Source organism: Rhipicephalus sanguineus, chromosome 5, assembly GCF_013339695.2.
Source record: "Rhipicephalus sanguineus isolate Rsan-2018 chromosome 5, BIME_Rsan_1.4, whole genome shotgun sequence".
In the NCBI taxonomy this organism is placed as follows: Eukaryota; Metazoa; Arthropoda; class Arachnida; order Ixodida; family Ixodidae; genus Rhipicephalus; species Rhipicephalus sanguineus.
Window position 1 is genome coordinate 17,228,986 of NC_051180.1, and position 17,087 is coordinate 17,246,072.

The 17,087-nt window shown below is 47.4% G+C and overlaps 1 protein-coding gene across 1 annotated transcript in view; it reads right to left on the reverse strand.

Annotated features, from left to right (window-relative positions):
• The window catches only part of LOC119393429 (uncharacterized), a 52,515-nt gene that overhangs the window by 22,001 nt on the left and 13,427 nt on the right, over positions 1-17,087 (reverse strand). The window contains exons 2-4 of the mRNA XM_037660440.2: positions 5,597-5,671; positions 2,208-2,475; positions 1,338-1,469 (exon numbers count right to left, since the gene is read on the reverse strand). Coding sequence (XP_037516368.1) covers positions 1,338-1,469; positions 2,208-2,475; positions 5,597-5,656 — 460 coding nt within the window. The 5' untranslated portion in view covers positions 5,657-5,671. The remainder of the gene's footprint in view (positions 1-1,337; positions 1,470-2,207; positions 2,476-5,596; positions 5,672-17,087) is intronic.

Genomic DNA, 17,087 nt, shown 5'->3' on the forward strand with positions numbered 1-17,087 from the left:
AAGCTTTCGCAAGGGGGGCGGGGGAGGATTTATACGTCGACTGAGAAAAAAAGATGACTTTCGCCTACGAGTCGTCTTCGGCGAATTCATATGGCACCCCGTGAGTTTTTGAACTGTCCGCATTTAGGCATAACTACACACACATTGTCCATTTATGTGGCGCTATCTTTCGTTTACTTACAGAACCACAGACTTGTGTAGTCGCAGAACAGCCATATAGATGTCGCTGTACATATATAAAAAAAAAGAAGTACAGCCTTTGAAAGTCTCAGGGGCTTTACAAAAACGAATAGCAAGAAACTGAAGAGAGAAAAATAGCACAATAAAACAAAGGACAGTGCTTAGCGTCGAGCTGGCTGCCGAATTCGCCCCCCCCCCCTCCCCACCACACACCCCATCCCAAGAATAAAGGAGAAAATGCAACAGCATGCTTGCTATTGGAACTTTCTTTTATGCCGCACGCCGGTCTCCGCTGTTATGTCCCAACCAGCTATGTTCGTTAGGGACATGACAACGAATGCAACTCCTTCATGTCATACATAGTTTTTGCAGCACACGTCTAACAGACGTCCATCATTAGCGTTACGCCAAATCGTCATCAAATAAGAAAATATCTGCAAGATGAAGCAAGACGCCGTGTACGGCAAGAACCAACGTAATGCGAGAAGTTACGCAGAAAACTGCGTATTAAGCATCTTATTGTGTTTCCGCAGATCCTTACCAGGTCAGTTATCGTGCCTGTGCAAGACTGATGGTTTTGTACAACTCGAGCGTGTGCGTGACGACAACGGTAAAATAGTGAAGACGGTGACAACGATCATACGATTGTGATGGCATGCCGTGTGACGCGAGCTTACAACATATCGATTTTTGGGTTATATATATACACTGGGTGGATGAACGCCAGAGAAACATGGATTGTGACGCAATGTGCATGTGCGGATGACCGGTTGTCCTGCACAGTACCATAATTGTGCACACTGCCAGAATCGCAAGGAATGACCACTTTCAACAAGAACTGAGGTTTCCAAATTGATGGGAGCGTTAACTCGTCAGGAGTCAAGATAAGAAAGGTACTTTTATATTCAACCCCCCCCCCCCCCCCCCCCCCGTGGCAAGATCACCGCCACCACCGCCATAAAACAGCGGAAAATTGAACAGTGGTCGTAAACATGTCAGGTAGAGATAGAGAACGTGCTGTACTGTGACTGATACGGTAAAACCTGACTGATTAGTTAACGCTGCTTAAGTGACTGTTTGTGCACGCTATCTCGCATTAGAGAGAAGTGCATAGAAGGCATCCTAGCAAAGAATCGCAAACGAGAACGCAGTCTCACCGTTATACCACAGATGTTCGAGGAGCTTCTTGGAGATGTCCTTTCCGGCCTTAAGCTTGCTCGGTGCAGGCAGGTCAGACACCTTCAGGTCCAGGAAGAGCAGAGCCACCCGGTTCTTGTACTTCGCATCCGCTGTTTGAGTGAAAGAAAGGCGAAATCAATATCTGGTTATCACGCTGTCTCGCTTGATGCCAATTCTCTCTCCGCCATCAGTGCCTCATTGCAAAACGAGTTTGAACGTTTTTGAACATAATATATACATAAGTACTCCAGGTCTTGGTTTTCGAGTCGAAATTCTGCCTAGGGTTTTTCACTCCCATGCTCATAATTCAACCGCACATCCTCTTTACTCCGTGCCATATGTCAGGTGCAACGCTTTGGAGGCTAGCGAGAATTCTTGCAGTAGATGCGTCCTCATCAAGAAATAGTTTATTTATTTTGCCACCCTTAATTTGAATTTTTTTTTTCGTTCTTAGCCTGAGTAATAAATGAAGATGTTTTGTGTCTCAGAAATAAACAAACTCTGTTACTTATACGGTTGCCAATAGGTTGTTCTGGATCGCTTAGCGTATTTTTGTTTTCGTATTGTGGCCTCCGCGATTAGTTCCGGTAGCGCACAGCCGGAGGCAGTCGCGGAGGTCACGTTTATAACGACGAGATCCAAGCGCGAGACGCGCGGACTTGCGCACTTTGCTGGCCTAACTTCTTGCATAGCTTCCGTGACGTTGCACTTGATGTCTGAAAGCGAAACATAGCTATAACTATGCTTTTTTCCCGTGGTCTGGTCGATGGTATAATACTAGAGCTCCATTGCTCTTATTATGGCAACAAATTCACTTGGACAGCCACGCCATGTGGGCGCAAACTTACGCGGGCCGGTGACCTTGCGGATGTACTCGAGGTAGTCGACGATGTTCTCTCGCATGTAACAGTTGCGGAAGCAGTCGCAGGGGCTCCCGTGAAACGTTTGCTTGGCTGTGCCGTCAGCCTGGAAGGTGACGTCGGCCTCAATGGCGTTGGCGCCAAGCCGCAGGTACTGGTCCACCTCCTTGATGGAGTTCACCATGTGGGCGATGTTGAAGAAGGGTCGCTCCAACTCTTCCAACCGGTTGGAAGATGCGGGTCCCGCCATAGACCTCTGCATAATTATAATTCGAACGTCATGCCAGCCTTTGGTTTTCATCAACACCGTAGAAGCGTACACATTTGGGCGAGTTGGTTCAGTTTTGATGATTTGGTAGCGCAACGCTAACAAAGACGAAGGAAGAACATACACGGACAAGCGCATACTCGCATCTGAAAATTTATTCAAAAAAATAATATTAGTGCAGCTTGCACTAAGTCGCGCAAGGCTGAGTCACACAAGAGCTGGTGCGCACCTAGCTGGTCCTGGTTTGTCTAGGCTTTTACCCTCTCACCTCTATCTTTCCCACCTTTTACTATACTATACTACACATGGCTATTCTCGCTCTTTTTATTTTTTGTCTCAATTTATTTCTATTTATTTATTTCTGTCTCTATCTATTTTAGTTTCCTTCTCTTTCTTTCTATCTTCTGGTCTCTCTATTTTTCTCTTTCTTTGATTCTCTCTCCTTGTTTCTATTTTTAACACGAAAGTGTTTTATTCCGGGGTCCACCAAGTACTTCCGTTACCGGATGTGACGTTCATAAAATGCACGCCAACGGGTGAGAAAGGAAAAAAAAAACCAAGAAGAAGATCCGCCGCTGGGAATCGAACCCACGACGATGCGGCCGCGACAGTAAGCTTTCGATGCTATACCAACAAAGCTAGCTTGGCAGATGCTGGACAACTGACGAACGCGCCTTATATCTTTCACACATTCTCTCTCGCACGGTGCTCTCTGTTGGCGGTGTAGATAGGAGGGCGGAGCGGGGGTGGTGCCGCCGTCTGTGAGAGGTGAAAAGAAGTAATGCGTCACGATCGACACTTACTAGCGCTTACTCCGAGATTGCGTGCGATATTGGAGCGTCTCGATACCAGCGAGGGACACTGACCGCGCTGGCGTCGTCAATTTCTCCACCGCCGACTACTTCGATCGCGAGAGCACCGACTAACAAAACTGCTGCAATACGCGTTGCAGAAAGGACACGATTTCGACGGGCGAATGTCGTGCCTTGGTGGAGCGAGACAGAGGCCAGCGGGACGCACGCGTTTGCGGCTCAAGCTAAGATCCTCTATGAACTGGGCGTCAACATGGGTGCATCCACTTCAATCGGTGCTATAGCTGACAAACAAGAATCGACATTTACAAGCTCTCATATATCATTACAGAATAAGCACTACTTCTGTGTAGATACGTTTCACTTTCGTGTTATACCGATTCCTATGACGGAGGGATCAGCCACGTTTTTTGTCTTTCTTCCCCTTCTTTTCTCTCTACTTCTCTCTTTCTCTTTCTTCCTATGCTATGCTCTACTCTATCCCCTCCTCCTTTACCTCCTCCTCACCCTCGCTTCCCTTTCCCACCCCTTTGCTATACTATGCTATGCAAGGCTATGTTATGATCTGCTAGCGTGCCTGGATAGCTGAGTGGCTACGACGCTCGCCTTCGGATCTTGGGTACGCAGGATCGAATCTCGCCTCACCAATAAATTTCTTCGCCAAGAATTACTCTCTCTCTCTCTGAATTTCCATGTCTTTCTTTCTCTCTCTCTCTCTGTACTGGTTCTCTCGGCCACCAGAGTTATTGCATCCCACGCCGGACAAATCGGCGCACGTGTTCTGGGAGAGAAGCAGAAACAGGATGAAAATGAAGAAGAGGATGAAGATAGCGCGTGCCGGTTTGACGATAATGACGATAATTTTCTGTCTACGACACACGGCAAATCTCGAGCATAACAGCTCTACTGTAAAACATATGTAAATTGAAAAGTACGGCACCAACTGCATATCACCTGAATTGACAAGACGCAATATAAGAAATTTACCTGTAGTCTAGTTGCCGTCATCATCTGTCAGATTGCGTCTTGTCGATTCAGGTAATATGCGGTTGCCGGCGTACTTTTCTATCAATAGCGTAGCCAGAAATTTTTCTTCAGAGGGGAAGTGGGGGAGGTTCAACCATGCTTCATGTATGTACACGCGTGCTTTCGTATGTGTGCGTGTATATATACACGTGCAAAAGTGAAAAATTTTGGCGGGAGAAAGTAGTTTGAACCCCTCCCCTCCCCCCTGGCTACGTCACCGTTTTCTATTTCTATTTGTTTTTTAATAGAATTTCAGTTGCGAGTATGCACTTGACCTTGTATGTTCTCTCTACGTCTTTGCTAGTGTTCCGCTACCAAATCATCAAACTGGATCCATAAATACCCACAAGGCATTTATAAATCTGTTTAGACAGGCGGATCGTTACTGTCGTAGCATTGTACGATGCAGAAACAAAGAGACAAAAAAGCATCAGTTTTAAATGTAATAATATAGTATATATTCAACAACAGAAGTGAAAATCGCAAGTAATTCAAGGCTACACTCTTTCATTCACGACTCAATTTTTGTCCTACACAAATGGAGACATTGCATTATGTCAGTGACATCGCTGCGTTTATTTTTTGTTTTTTGTGAGAGGTGTGCTTTATTACATAAAAAGCGAGCACAAAATTGCATTTTATTCTTGTTCTCCCCGAAAACTTCAATACAATCATAAACGCCTTACGAGAGCAGTTATTAATTTCGTTTTCTCGCTTTTTGGTCAAGTTTGTGCTTTGTTTCTAGTATAGTGATTTGTAACACTGCTTACAAAACAGCCAAAAAATTGAAACATTGATATACAGCTCATAATGATACCGATCAGATGCCCAGAAGTATGCGTTTTTAGAACAGTTCCGTAAACTGTGCACTGCAGCACATAATTAACCAGATCAGTTCAATTCAATATCTTTTCTTTTTGTGCAGTTACTTGCAGTAATCTTCAAACTACCTTTCAACGTTTTCATATCTCTGACCGACAGTCTCCATGACCAGACATCCCACAATTTGCATGAAATGCACGATTGGCAATACTTGCATGAGTACTTCTGTTTCTGTTAACTCCATGATAAGGTATCTAAACACGTATCCTGCAATTTTTTTACATAGCTTCAGTATCGCGAGCAGTGGTGCCACATTAATGGTGGCACGCGTGTGTGGCTATATCTACAGAGCTTGGATCTGGGGCACGTGCTTTTTTGCTGGCGACATTTCCGATAGTTCAAAAATGCTACTCTAATTTACGCACATTATTTCCAATAGAAAAGCTTACCTTTGCGACGAAGAACAGCAACGCCGCTGCAATTATCCGGCTCCTGCTGGCAGGGGCCATAGCTGTTCGGAGGCCCTGCAAACGAAGAGATCTTTGATGAAGATTAATTGCAGTTCAGTAAACGAGGAACCATGCTAACGTAAAACGTGATTCCACAGGCCTACTTCTCATAACTGCAGTTTCGGAGACCTTGCACTGCATTTTGTTTTTGAGAAGCAACAGTGAAAACATGAGTTTCGCATCAGCACTTGCCGACGCCATGGCGGCTCATCATGCTTCTGCAGTTTTGTATCCAACGCTGGCAATTGTACTGCTCCAGGCCAATGTTCCCACAGGCCAAGCCACTCTATGTTAGCATAAGGCGGCTTGGCCCTCCAGGCACTTGTGCCTTAGTGTCACGTCAGTAACTTGTACCAACGCGAGTGCATCGTCAGTTGCATTGTGGTTTGCTTGTAAAACGAAGTCGAAAGTTGTCGCAGGTAATCACAACGAGAAACTCACAGGGTCCCTTAAATGCATTCGCCTAAGACGGCTCGAAGGCGAAAGCTATCTTCTTTTTCTTATCAGTCGACGTATCGATCCTCTCCTGCCCCTCTTCGGGATATTTCTGCACATAACGTTACTTATCACTGCCTCCAGGATTGGAGGCGTCGCAGGCTTTCTGCACCTCGCCTGGTTTTGCACTGCCTCAGTGACCGGCCCACCTCTGACCAAGCGACGGTGTAATCTGATGAAGTCATCATTTGACATCACGGTATGCGATGTCGTGGTGACGTTATATGGTGATGTCATCACGTGAAGATGATTTTTGCACCGCTCGTGTTGACGCCGACGCCGCCGGACGCCGACACCAACGGTCAATTTTCGCGCTTGGTGAGGCATCTGAGGCTTTCGTCTTAATAAGCCTGTCTTTGGCGAGGTTGTTGCCGCTGTGACCTGTCTGTGCTCCACCTTGAGCAGAAAAAACTTTCCACGGTTGACAATAGCGCCTGATGACGGCCTGGTGAGCAGTAAAGATAAAATGGGTCGGGTTCAGTAAATACTAGCCTCAGCACCTCCAGTAGCATAGCCCTACACGAAAAAGTGTCCCAGATCTGAAAATACTCAAGGGCTCAATTTCACATGCTCCGCACAACTCGGCATACTTTTTATCGACTTATGTAGCACGAACATCAGTTTCGGCAAGTCTCAGCGGGTAAAAGTTGGTGTAAACGGTAAAGCATACTCATGGATGAGTCTGTGTAGTTCCTAATATCTCATTTTGTTCACGTCCCCAGCCGGTGTCGGTGATCCTGGGGTGTTAATGGAGAGCACTACACCGTCCTCTGGTCAGTGTAGCGAGTCATGTAAGCTCTACCGCGTTAAAAAAAGTCATACATGCAGCAAATAACGGGACACACAGAACTCGTCGTTTATACGGCCCCTTGCGAGACAGGGCTGCGGCATTGACGTAGTGCGCTTGGTTCTGCTTGGTACGCGCCGTACTATCATGAACAATATGAGCTGGAACATCGAATTAATGTTCATTCAACGATTACTTGTAATCTACTGACATGACTGTGACGTATTGAATTGTAAGAGGAACCTTTATTCTTGAGCATTTAGTCTCACGAACAGTTTTGCGCTTGCCAACTGCGTTTTGACGCTATGACCTCCAAAAGGTATTTTCAGCGTTCCAGCACTTATTGCTCACGACTCTACAGTTGAGTGACGCAAACGAAATAGAAGACACGAGGAACAAGCATTGTTTAACTGTTTGAAGAAGGAACAAAACTGCGCGATGAGCTGTTAAAAGGTACAGCGGCATTACTGATATCTGGGCTTAAGATGTCCGTTAAAAAAAAATCCTTAGTACAGCGCAAGTTACAGTCAGCCGTGTTAAAGAAAGACAATATAGGTTTATCTTTATCCGATTTCTCTCCGCGACTCTGCTACAGAGTACTTCAGTCGGCACGAGTAAACGAATAACTTTCACCGAGACGTTATCTGTATAGCGGCGAACATCTGTATAGCGCCTACCTGCCTATAAAGATAATACTGATACAGAGTCTGAGAGGACATTTTTTCCGGTTGCACATGTGCTCGCAAATACTCGATTGCGTTTTCTCTTTAGCTTTACGACTCGAAGGCAAGCATTCGGACAGCATGCAACGCATAAGTTTTGCTGTAATGCTACGATATCCATCTCGCGTACGAAGGCGACGTCAGACTGCAAAATTGCTGGGGTTTTACGTGCCGAAACCACGATATGATTAAGAGGCACGCCGTAGTGGTGGAGTCAGGATTGATTTCGACCACCTGGGGTTATTTGACGTGCGCATAAATGCACAGTAGTGTTCCTTACATTTCGGCTCCATCAAAATGCGGCGTCGCCATGGCCGGGGCCTCGAACCCGCGCCCTCGAACTTAGCAGCGCGGCATCTTACGTACTATAAGCTACCACGGCGGTTTGAGTAACACTGTAGACGAAAATTGAATCCTGTCTCTTGAAGAAAATCAATCAATAAAAAGCGCGTACCTGGTGGATCAATGCACGAAAGGCTCGAGGCGCATTTCCAAAAGTTTTCTCGACTGGAGTTGACAGAACTCACGTTTCACAACCACCAGGGAACAAGAGAAGCCAACGTCTGCCTAGTCAAAGAGTTGTTCGCGCTACACGCCAACGCAAACTGGTAAGCCTGTTTTTATACGATGGCCGAGTAAACTTCCGCGACACGAACCACAACTCCTCTAGCCCCCGAGCCGGCCTTGAAAATCTATTTAGACCACTAACCCTGACGCCTCTGCGCATCCATTAAGAGCCGACGCTTCGTGGGCGCTTCCACGGAACGACCACTCATCGAACCTGCAGGCCGCTCCCCAGCGTCGTCGCCCGTGCTTCGCAGAAGAACGAACGGCCCCCGTTCATTCCCGCTCGTATAGAATGACGTGTCGTCGTCCGTGAAGGCTGATGCATAGCGGCGTTATACTAACGCGTACGATCAGAATAAGGCGCTGACCTTTTTTGTTCACATCGAGGTTAAGGCCGGGCTCATCACCTGGGTTGCAGTGGCTGAAGAACAGGGAGATGAGGCGCGATTGGAATCGACGTGTCGGAACAAAATCCACAAGTGAACTTTTATTCAACAACAAATTTGTTTTTATTCCCTTTAACGTTGGCGCATATCCCACTATGGCGTATTGGCTGTAATATTGTTACGTGGCTTTCGATGACGATGAAAGTGTAGATGTACGCTCTTACAAATTTTTAATAATGTCGCGCGAGCGTTGACCCCTGGACATGGCAGCGCCTGATATAGGTGAGAAGTAACGATTTCCGGCATGATGCGCAAGCGCAGAGAACACACTCATGTGCGAACGCCGTCTGCTATGCGCTGTTCGCTTAGAAATGCACGTACAATATCAGCCTTATCTGTGCGATCATGTGCTCAGAAAGCCGGTGAGACGCTGATCGTCGTATCGCTGATCTCGCCGCTTCTCGCCGATATTAGAAACTACCGTATCCTGAGGTCGGCGCTCGCGCGATATTGTTAAAAATTTTCAAGGGCTTACATGGGATATATCCTTAACTATGTTTGGGGTAGAAATTCAACAAGACGACATGCTTGTTTGGGTGTGGTGCGACTTCATGCTGTGCGACTGCATTGCAACGTATACACATATTGTAAATAGCACATCGCCTGTTTTTACAACGGGTCTGCATATGGCTATAGGCGAAATCGAATTTCGTCCGTCCTATGGACGAGAAAACTCCTAGCGCCTATGTGCCACAGAGATTGGGCAAATCCCTCTGCTCACCGCTGGTCCTCTAAAAATGAAGACGGGAACACACAGGCGGCAAACAGCAATTAAGATTTCTGTACCAACGTAACAACTAATTGAGAATGACTTTAGTGAACCATCGAGATTATTCTTTTTCTTAATTTCCACGTGACAAGATATTTATCAGGGATTGTGATTATCGACGCTGTCATGTATGCCATATCCAATAGTAAATCACAGGTCTGAAGTGTCTGGCGAGCGGTAGTACGAAGGAGTACGAACTCCTTCTAAAAAGAGACAGGGCGTGCAAACACGGACACAAGAAAGAGATCAGGACACCACAAACGCCCTGTCTCTTTGCACGCCCTGTCTCTTTTTAGAATGAATACGTACCAACTAGCTCAGCTCTCTGTTATTCTACGAACTCCTATTTCGTGGCTTTGTATAATCTTGATCTGTAAAGGTGTTCTTTACCGGCCTATGAACGGATGAAAGAATAAGCAGCTGCCTTCAACCAAGCTTACTGACTGAAAAAAAAAAATCAAATAAGTAAGTGAGACGGAGACCGAAAGGTCTCGTTCTCATTATATTTACGCAAAGAAAGGGAGATCAAAGATATAAAATTGGCTCGCTTATTTCCGTTCTTGCATGCTTTGGAACCCCCCGCGCCCTCCCCCCTCAAAAAAAAAATAAATAAAATAAAAATGAACCATACATGCGGTATCCTTCGAGCGCATTCTATGTGCCTGTTTCCGTACGCAGCATTCAACAGCTGCTTTGCAAGAATGCCGGGCACTTATTTCATGAGATGCAGCGACTATCCTATAATGAACTGGCCCTCGTGTTTTTGATGGATGCTTACAAGTCGTGCATCCGCATATGTTCCGCCGAGGGGAACGCACCGTAACAGCGACGTTCTGTTTCACCGCGCATCGTTCTCATCTTTTTCTTTTCTTGTAAGAGCTTGTTTTTTGTTCTCGTATCTATTGACTTCAGAGCATAAGAGGGGAAAAAATTAACATGATCATGACGCTCGCGCGCCCTTCTGCAACAACATGGTTCGTGCAAAGGAGCAGCCCTCCTATACACTATGTATACTATGTGTGGGTCTACACGATGCGCCCACTGACTATCGAGATCTACTCCGTTGTAGCAGTGCAGACGCATTTCTTGTCGAGAAGCAAGTAAAGCATCGCCTGCGCTTAACATACGTCCAGTGACAAAAGCTGAACGTGTTTATTGTGCGCTAGCGGCATTTAATGGAAGCATTCGCCATTTCTCTTTTCATACGACGCTGAACCATATACTACTTTGTGAGGTCGTCGAAGGCCCTCGGCATTTCTGTGCGTCAGCGCCATATGACGGCGCCAAGTTGCAAACTGTATTAGGGTAAGCGCATGCCCACTAATCGCGCTCACCTGGGTCCATCGTCTGCAAGGCTGTTCTTTTTTAAGGACGTCACCCCATATCAGCACACTTCACACGAACAGGCACCACGAGTAGGCGAATGGTTTTGCTCGGATTTTATGTTGGGAAGAGGAACGTTGCAGCAAGCAATCGAAGCACTAAAATTTAGAGCTACGCCACAAGCCCCTTCTCATGAGATAAAACGAAGAACATGGTTCGTCTGAAGTGTGCTAATATGGGTTGAGGAACACCCTGGCAGAAGATAGGTCCAGTCAAGCATGCTTTCTTGACATGCGCTTACCCACGCCTTGTTTGCAACCTTGCTGCGTCATATGGCACTGACGCTCAGCAAGGTCGACACTCGCGCATGCGAGTTAAAGATTTGGGCGTCTGTACACATACATACAATTCAAGGCGGTATATCCCTGGTATTCTTTGTTTGTTACAGGCGCTTCAGACTGACGGGCTTTTAAAGCTCACCGAATCTTCTACGACAGCGGATGTTAGGGTAAGTCGCCGCACTGCGCAAAATTGAAAGATTTCGGAGTGGTGGTGGTGGGGGGGGGGGGGGGGGGAACCCCCCCCCCCCCCCCCCCGGCTTCACCAGTGGTCGCGGCAACAGTCTCTTCCCCTCCTCCTTCTTTCCCCTCCTAACAGTTTGGAACACTCTTCTTCTTCTCTTTCATTCTTTTACATCCCCTTTCCCCTTCCCACACAGGGTAGCAAACCGGAGACTGCTTCTGGTTAACCTCCCTGTTTTTCCTTTCTCCCTCTTCTCTCTCTCTCTCTCTCAGGTTTGGAATAAGAATGTTTCATGCTTTCTTCCATAACCACTCCCCCATTCCGCGCGGCGCTCTGTCGCCGGCGGGGCAGCGCATTGGAGCGCAGCACGCATTGACGTCACTGAACCGCGGATGTCACCGTGTCCGGCGTCGTCGCCCGGTCAGACGAACGCTCCGTGTGGACGCTTCGCTGCGCATACGTTATATAGCCTCCCAGCTTCGCTTCATCTTTCTCGTCGTCTCTTTTTTTTGCGTACGAACAACACTGGCGTGTGCGACCCAGACCCGAATCTCTTATCTTCCCGTCGGCGCTTTCCTTCCTCGCTTCCTTCCTCTTCTCACCCGTATTCTTACTTCCGCTGACGCAGCCTCGCCCTCCGGCGGCCCTCCCCTTCTTGCGTGCCTCGCTGATGGCCCACAGCGATTCCGGAGAGCGCCCTCGAACTGCGCTTTATTATGTCTTTTGCCCCGTTACCTGGAGCGGACTGTTAAGGCCGTTTAATGATGTGCCCGGCGCAGCAGCCTTCCGCAACCGGTCCGGGCAGCCCCGTGCTGGCTTTGTGGGAGCGCGCTATACGATAGCCTGGGCTTCGTCTGATTCCCTGAAATCAATTTCGCGGATGAAGCAGTGTACGTGATTGTGCGCGCTTGTGCGCTTCGCAGGAAAATGGCAACAACGCGCTGAACTCGCCGGTGCTCCAGTGAGATACCGAAACTATAAATAGCCATCGAGATAGGCCACCACTTGAGACGGAGACGCCACCTCGAGAAACTGCCTAGTGATCGCGGCTCGTTATTCCACTGCACAATAGGTCAGGTTTGGTACGTGCACTTAGACGGCATAAGCATATATTTAACATACCGATGCTGTTAGCCGTTACTGCTACAGCTCCGATTACTTTTCAGCGGGAATGAGAGGCTGGCTTAGTTTACACGATGACATTGTGCCGCTTTCCAGTGTAAACAAAGGACAACTGAAAAGACCGTGCGAGCGCTGTTTTGTCTATTCAATCGTGTTTTTTGCGCTGCACTCTAAGAAAAAAAAGAGTATGCGTGACTCTTTTCGGAGTGTTCTGACTTGCCACGTATAGGACTCTCTTTAAATAGTCACGGTGACTCTCTTGGTGGGTCAGGGTCGGCTCGCTCTAGGAGAGTCCCCTGACCCTCTAGGAAGAGTGGAAAGACTCTCGTCGGGCGGATCACGTTACCACTTATAGGGAGTCAGACGACTCTTGCCGGTAACGCTCCTAGGGGGGTCAAGGGACCCACACCGAAGCATCAAGCGACTCCACAAGTATTTTAAGCTACTCATTTGATCCTTGCTCTACTTTTGCGCGACTACTATTGAATATAGTGGAGTATTCATTTTAAGCAAGTCCAATAATACTTGCCGTTCTTCCCAGCGACTGTAAAAAAAGAATGGTTCAGTTTTAGCATTATTTTAATAAAACTCGTCAAAACAACACATATTTTCCAGCAAAGTTATATAGAAAGCGCGAAAAGATGGTCTGTGATTTCCAATTAAGAAGTTTGGGTATTCCTCATTTACATGCTTCAATGAGTATAGCCAACTAAAATGTGTTACTGTGATGTACACAGTGTCATATGGTGCTAAATGAACAGCAGAAATCGCCATCATGTTTCCATATTTATTCCTTGTGATTAAGAATAAATCAAAAAGTGGTGACGGCTTGAGGCATCAGACTTGTGGCTTGCTAGGTTGTCGCTCCTGTCCAGCTTGAGCACCATGAAAAACGGTATCTGAAAAGCAGAACGTGATATTATGATGAGGAAATGAAATTGCAGTAAAGGTTTGCAAAACCTACACAATAAGTGGTTCACACAGACATAATAAAGGCTAACAACAAAACAACAAAGCACATCCTCCGGCAGCCAGGGGCATGCCGCGAGCGGTTATTGACCGCATGTTTTACAAACGTAACCCATCCTTAAATGCTCAGATAAACAGATGCGAGTACTAGGGCCCGAACGACACCCAGGGCGTGCGTACGCCGTCTACGTCGAGATCAGACATGTCATATTCTAGAATTAGCGCACATAACTCCGACAATCACGTACACTCACTCGATTCTGTTATAGCGCCCAACGTCATCGCAGTGTATGCAAACCACGAAAACAGCAAACAGAAACGAGGGAACAGAGTGCACGCCGGCGGCCGCAACAACGCGCGCCGTCGAAAGTCTAGAGCTTTTTCACTTTACCGGCGAGCCGTGTCCAACTTGAGTGACTACCGCGTACGGTATGGAAGCCACCGTACTATATCTGCACCTCAAACTACCGTCTTTAAGCCAACAAAAACCATTACATATAGTGCGTCTGAGCGTTCTGTACACAGGCTTTTTTTCTTCACGTTCCCACGCGTGGAAGCACGCTGCACACTCAAAGTCGATGGAAATGTTATTATGAAGTAGACTAAAGTGCATCTCAAAACGACATCTTGCATCTTCAGTAGTGCAGACACGACGTGCGATCAGCAAGAAATGACCCTCGATTATTGTTTGCATCGCTCACTTTATGGGAGCTTGTACAGCAACGCGCATAACGGTGGCAACTCGTTAACTGACAGCCTTAGTTGGGCATCCGCAACAGACCCGCGGATACAGGCTATCTGTTCGAAATGGCTAGCAGGTTCCGCAGAGCTGCTGCAGACGCCCAGCTAAAGCTGTATAATTAGTACCTACGAAAGCAGTACACTCACCGTTAATCGGCGCCCGTTGTCGTCCGCAGCTCCATGAATATTCCGCCCTCCAAGCGTCACTTTGTGCACGGAGCCGGCGTCAACACCACCGAAGACGCGCAACCAGCGCTCCGCGCAACCAACGCAACCACGCGTCGCATTCCAATAGACCAGGAGACTGAGACGACTGAGAGAGGAGAGCGGCGCGCCACCCCGGCGCCAACCCCGTCTGCGTCGCCGAGCAAGGCGCCACAACGGCGCCAAAGGGCGAGCGTGCGATATGTATGGCGTATACGGCGGCTCTTCCGTATACCGAAGCCAATCGAAATGCGCTTCAGGAGGGTCCAGTGACTCCTTCCCAAATGCGAACTCTTTTTCTCTGCCTGTACCTTCCAAAAGGGGTCAGATGGACACCCGAAGAGAGTCACGGTTCCATGACCCTCTTTTGACTCTCTTTTTTCTTAGAGTGTGTAAAGCGGCACCTTATCGCTTGCGCTATTTCATCTATATAGGCTATCTACATAGGTGAAAGTACAAGCGAACACTTACGAAGCTGATAGGCAGCCAGACGCCGTTGCTTTAACGGTACGCTGTAGTAGCACTATGCTAAAGCCGTCTGGCGACGCGACTCCATGGAGATGCGCCCTCCCCCGAGCCCCAGCAAAGGTTCCTCGCGGCGATAAGTGTAGTAACTGCCGCTGAGTGCCAAACTGAGATAAAGTGTGAACGTGAACCCTCGGGAAACAAGAGAGGCGAGTCGCGTATCATGCATGATGGGCTCGACAGAGCTCGCGATGCGAGCCGGCGGTTGCATCATGTGATCGCGAGAAACCAAGAAACTTTCGCTGCGCGTTTCGCTCAGGCGTGCAGAGCAGCGTCGTTTGTTGATGGTCGCTAAGCCACTGAGCCTCCAAGACAACGGAAATGAGCCAACAAATGGCCGTGGCACGTGCTATCTGAACGTGGTTAAATACAGTCGCTACATAACAAAAAAGCTTGATGTTTAACGAAGGCGTCGAATTCCCCGCCCCTTTTCGACATAACACGGGGGCGGGAAGCCGAGTCCTTGAACTATCTCGAGACATTTGCTTTCGCTGACATCGCTATATCCACTTAAATTACAAATGCACTACATACATTGTGCGGCAGGTTTTGCGCACCATATTTTTAAGCAAATCATCTTCTTCGGACGAAACAGAGTCTGTTGTCAGAAGCTATCAAAAGAAACGTCTAGTATTCTTAAATTCCTGTTAATTACGATAGTTACGATCAATTCGTTAATACCTAATATTATAGTTTAAGACAGAGGTTTCAACTTTCGTCCGTGTTGTTTTAAGTGTTTCGTTTCCGTCTTAGCATCGTCAATTCTTACGTCACATGGTTTTACATGCCTTTGTGTGTTTCGTTAACATTCCTTGCTTATAATAATTGCTAAGGTTTAACGTCCCGAAACCACGACATGATTATGAGGGACGCCGTGGTGGAGGGCTCCGGAAATTTTGACCACCTGGGGTTCTTTAACGTGCACCTATATCTAAGTACACGGGCCTCCAGCATTTCCGCCGCCATCGAAAAGGCGGCTGCCCCGGCCGGGATTCGATCCCGCGACCTTTAGGGCAGCAGTCGAGCGCCAACGACTAAAACACCGTGGGGGGTCATTCCTTGCTTATCAGTGCGTACACTCAGCTCGGCTACGATTGAAGCAGCGGTCATATAACGCCAGTGTCGTTCTCTTACCCCATACTTTATTCTGTATACAGCGGGAGTGAGAGATATAAACAGCAGCGCTATTGTGTCTTCTTATCCTGGAGATTGCGATTATCGTGTGAACTCTTCTTATTGCCCCTTAAAGAAGGCGTCAAGTACGCATGACTGTCACCTCAACGCGCATAGTTACCGTCAAGCAGGCCACCCACTAGCTGTTCCTGTCATTGCCCTTCTTGTGATTTGTATTTGGACATGCCACGTATACTAAACCGGCCGGTCTATAGATACGAAAATACAGGCGCATGCGGCATATTTAAGACCTATACAAATAACAACGACAACAAAAAGATGCGATAGCTACGCTTTCATAACTCGCCCATTGCGAAAGCTTGATGTCACTTTTGCAAAATCATTGGCGTTTCCCATCGAGATGGAAGACAGTGCTGCTTGTGATCACTACGGCAACATGGAAACTATCCATCATGTTCTTAGCCGCCGTTTTCACTACAGCGCACACAGGCGATCGTGATGGCCCGTCTTGGTGACAGTCCGCTTTTAGAGCAGGCAAATCTGAAATGCCGACCTAATCATTCGTCGCATCAGAAATCGGTCAGTGCAACAACAGAAGTTTTTCAGTGCAATTGCACTATTAGAGAGACGATAATTCTACCGTTCCACGTCTCCTGCATTTTTTTTTTCGCACACCTGCTTTATTTGTACGGCGCCCCTTTCGGTATTTCTTTCCCCCTTTCCTTTAGTGTAGGATAGCAGACCTGAAGCTTTTCTTCTGGTTAAGCTTCCTGCCTTTTCCTAATTCGCCTCTCTCTTCTTTATTAAGGAAAGGGTCATTCAGAAAGTGACACGAGTGTTCATATTGCCGCGCGCGTTTATAAACTTTATTTTTATGTATTTGGGTTCCGGCCACAAAAACTGTTAGCAACGCTCGGCGCAGACCACGCTGCAAGCTTGAAAAGATTCGCGATTATTTGAGATCATTCCGTCAAGATAACGCGCAGGACGCGAACATTCAAGTTTATTCTACAGCTGACGCGAGCACCATGCGATAACGCTGGAAAGTTCGATGACTGCGTTATAAAAGAAGGCCGATGATCAGATGACTCGACGGCCGACGACT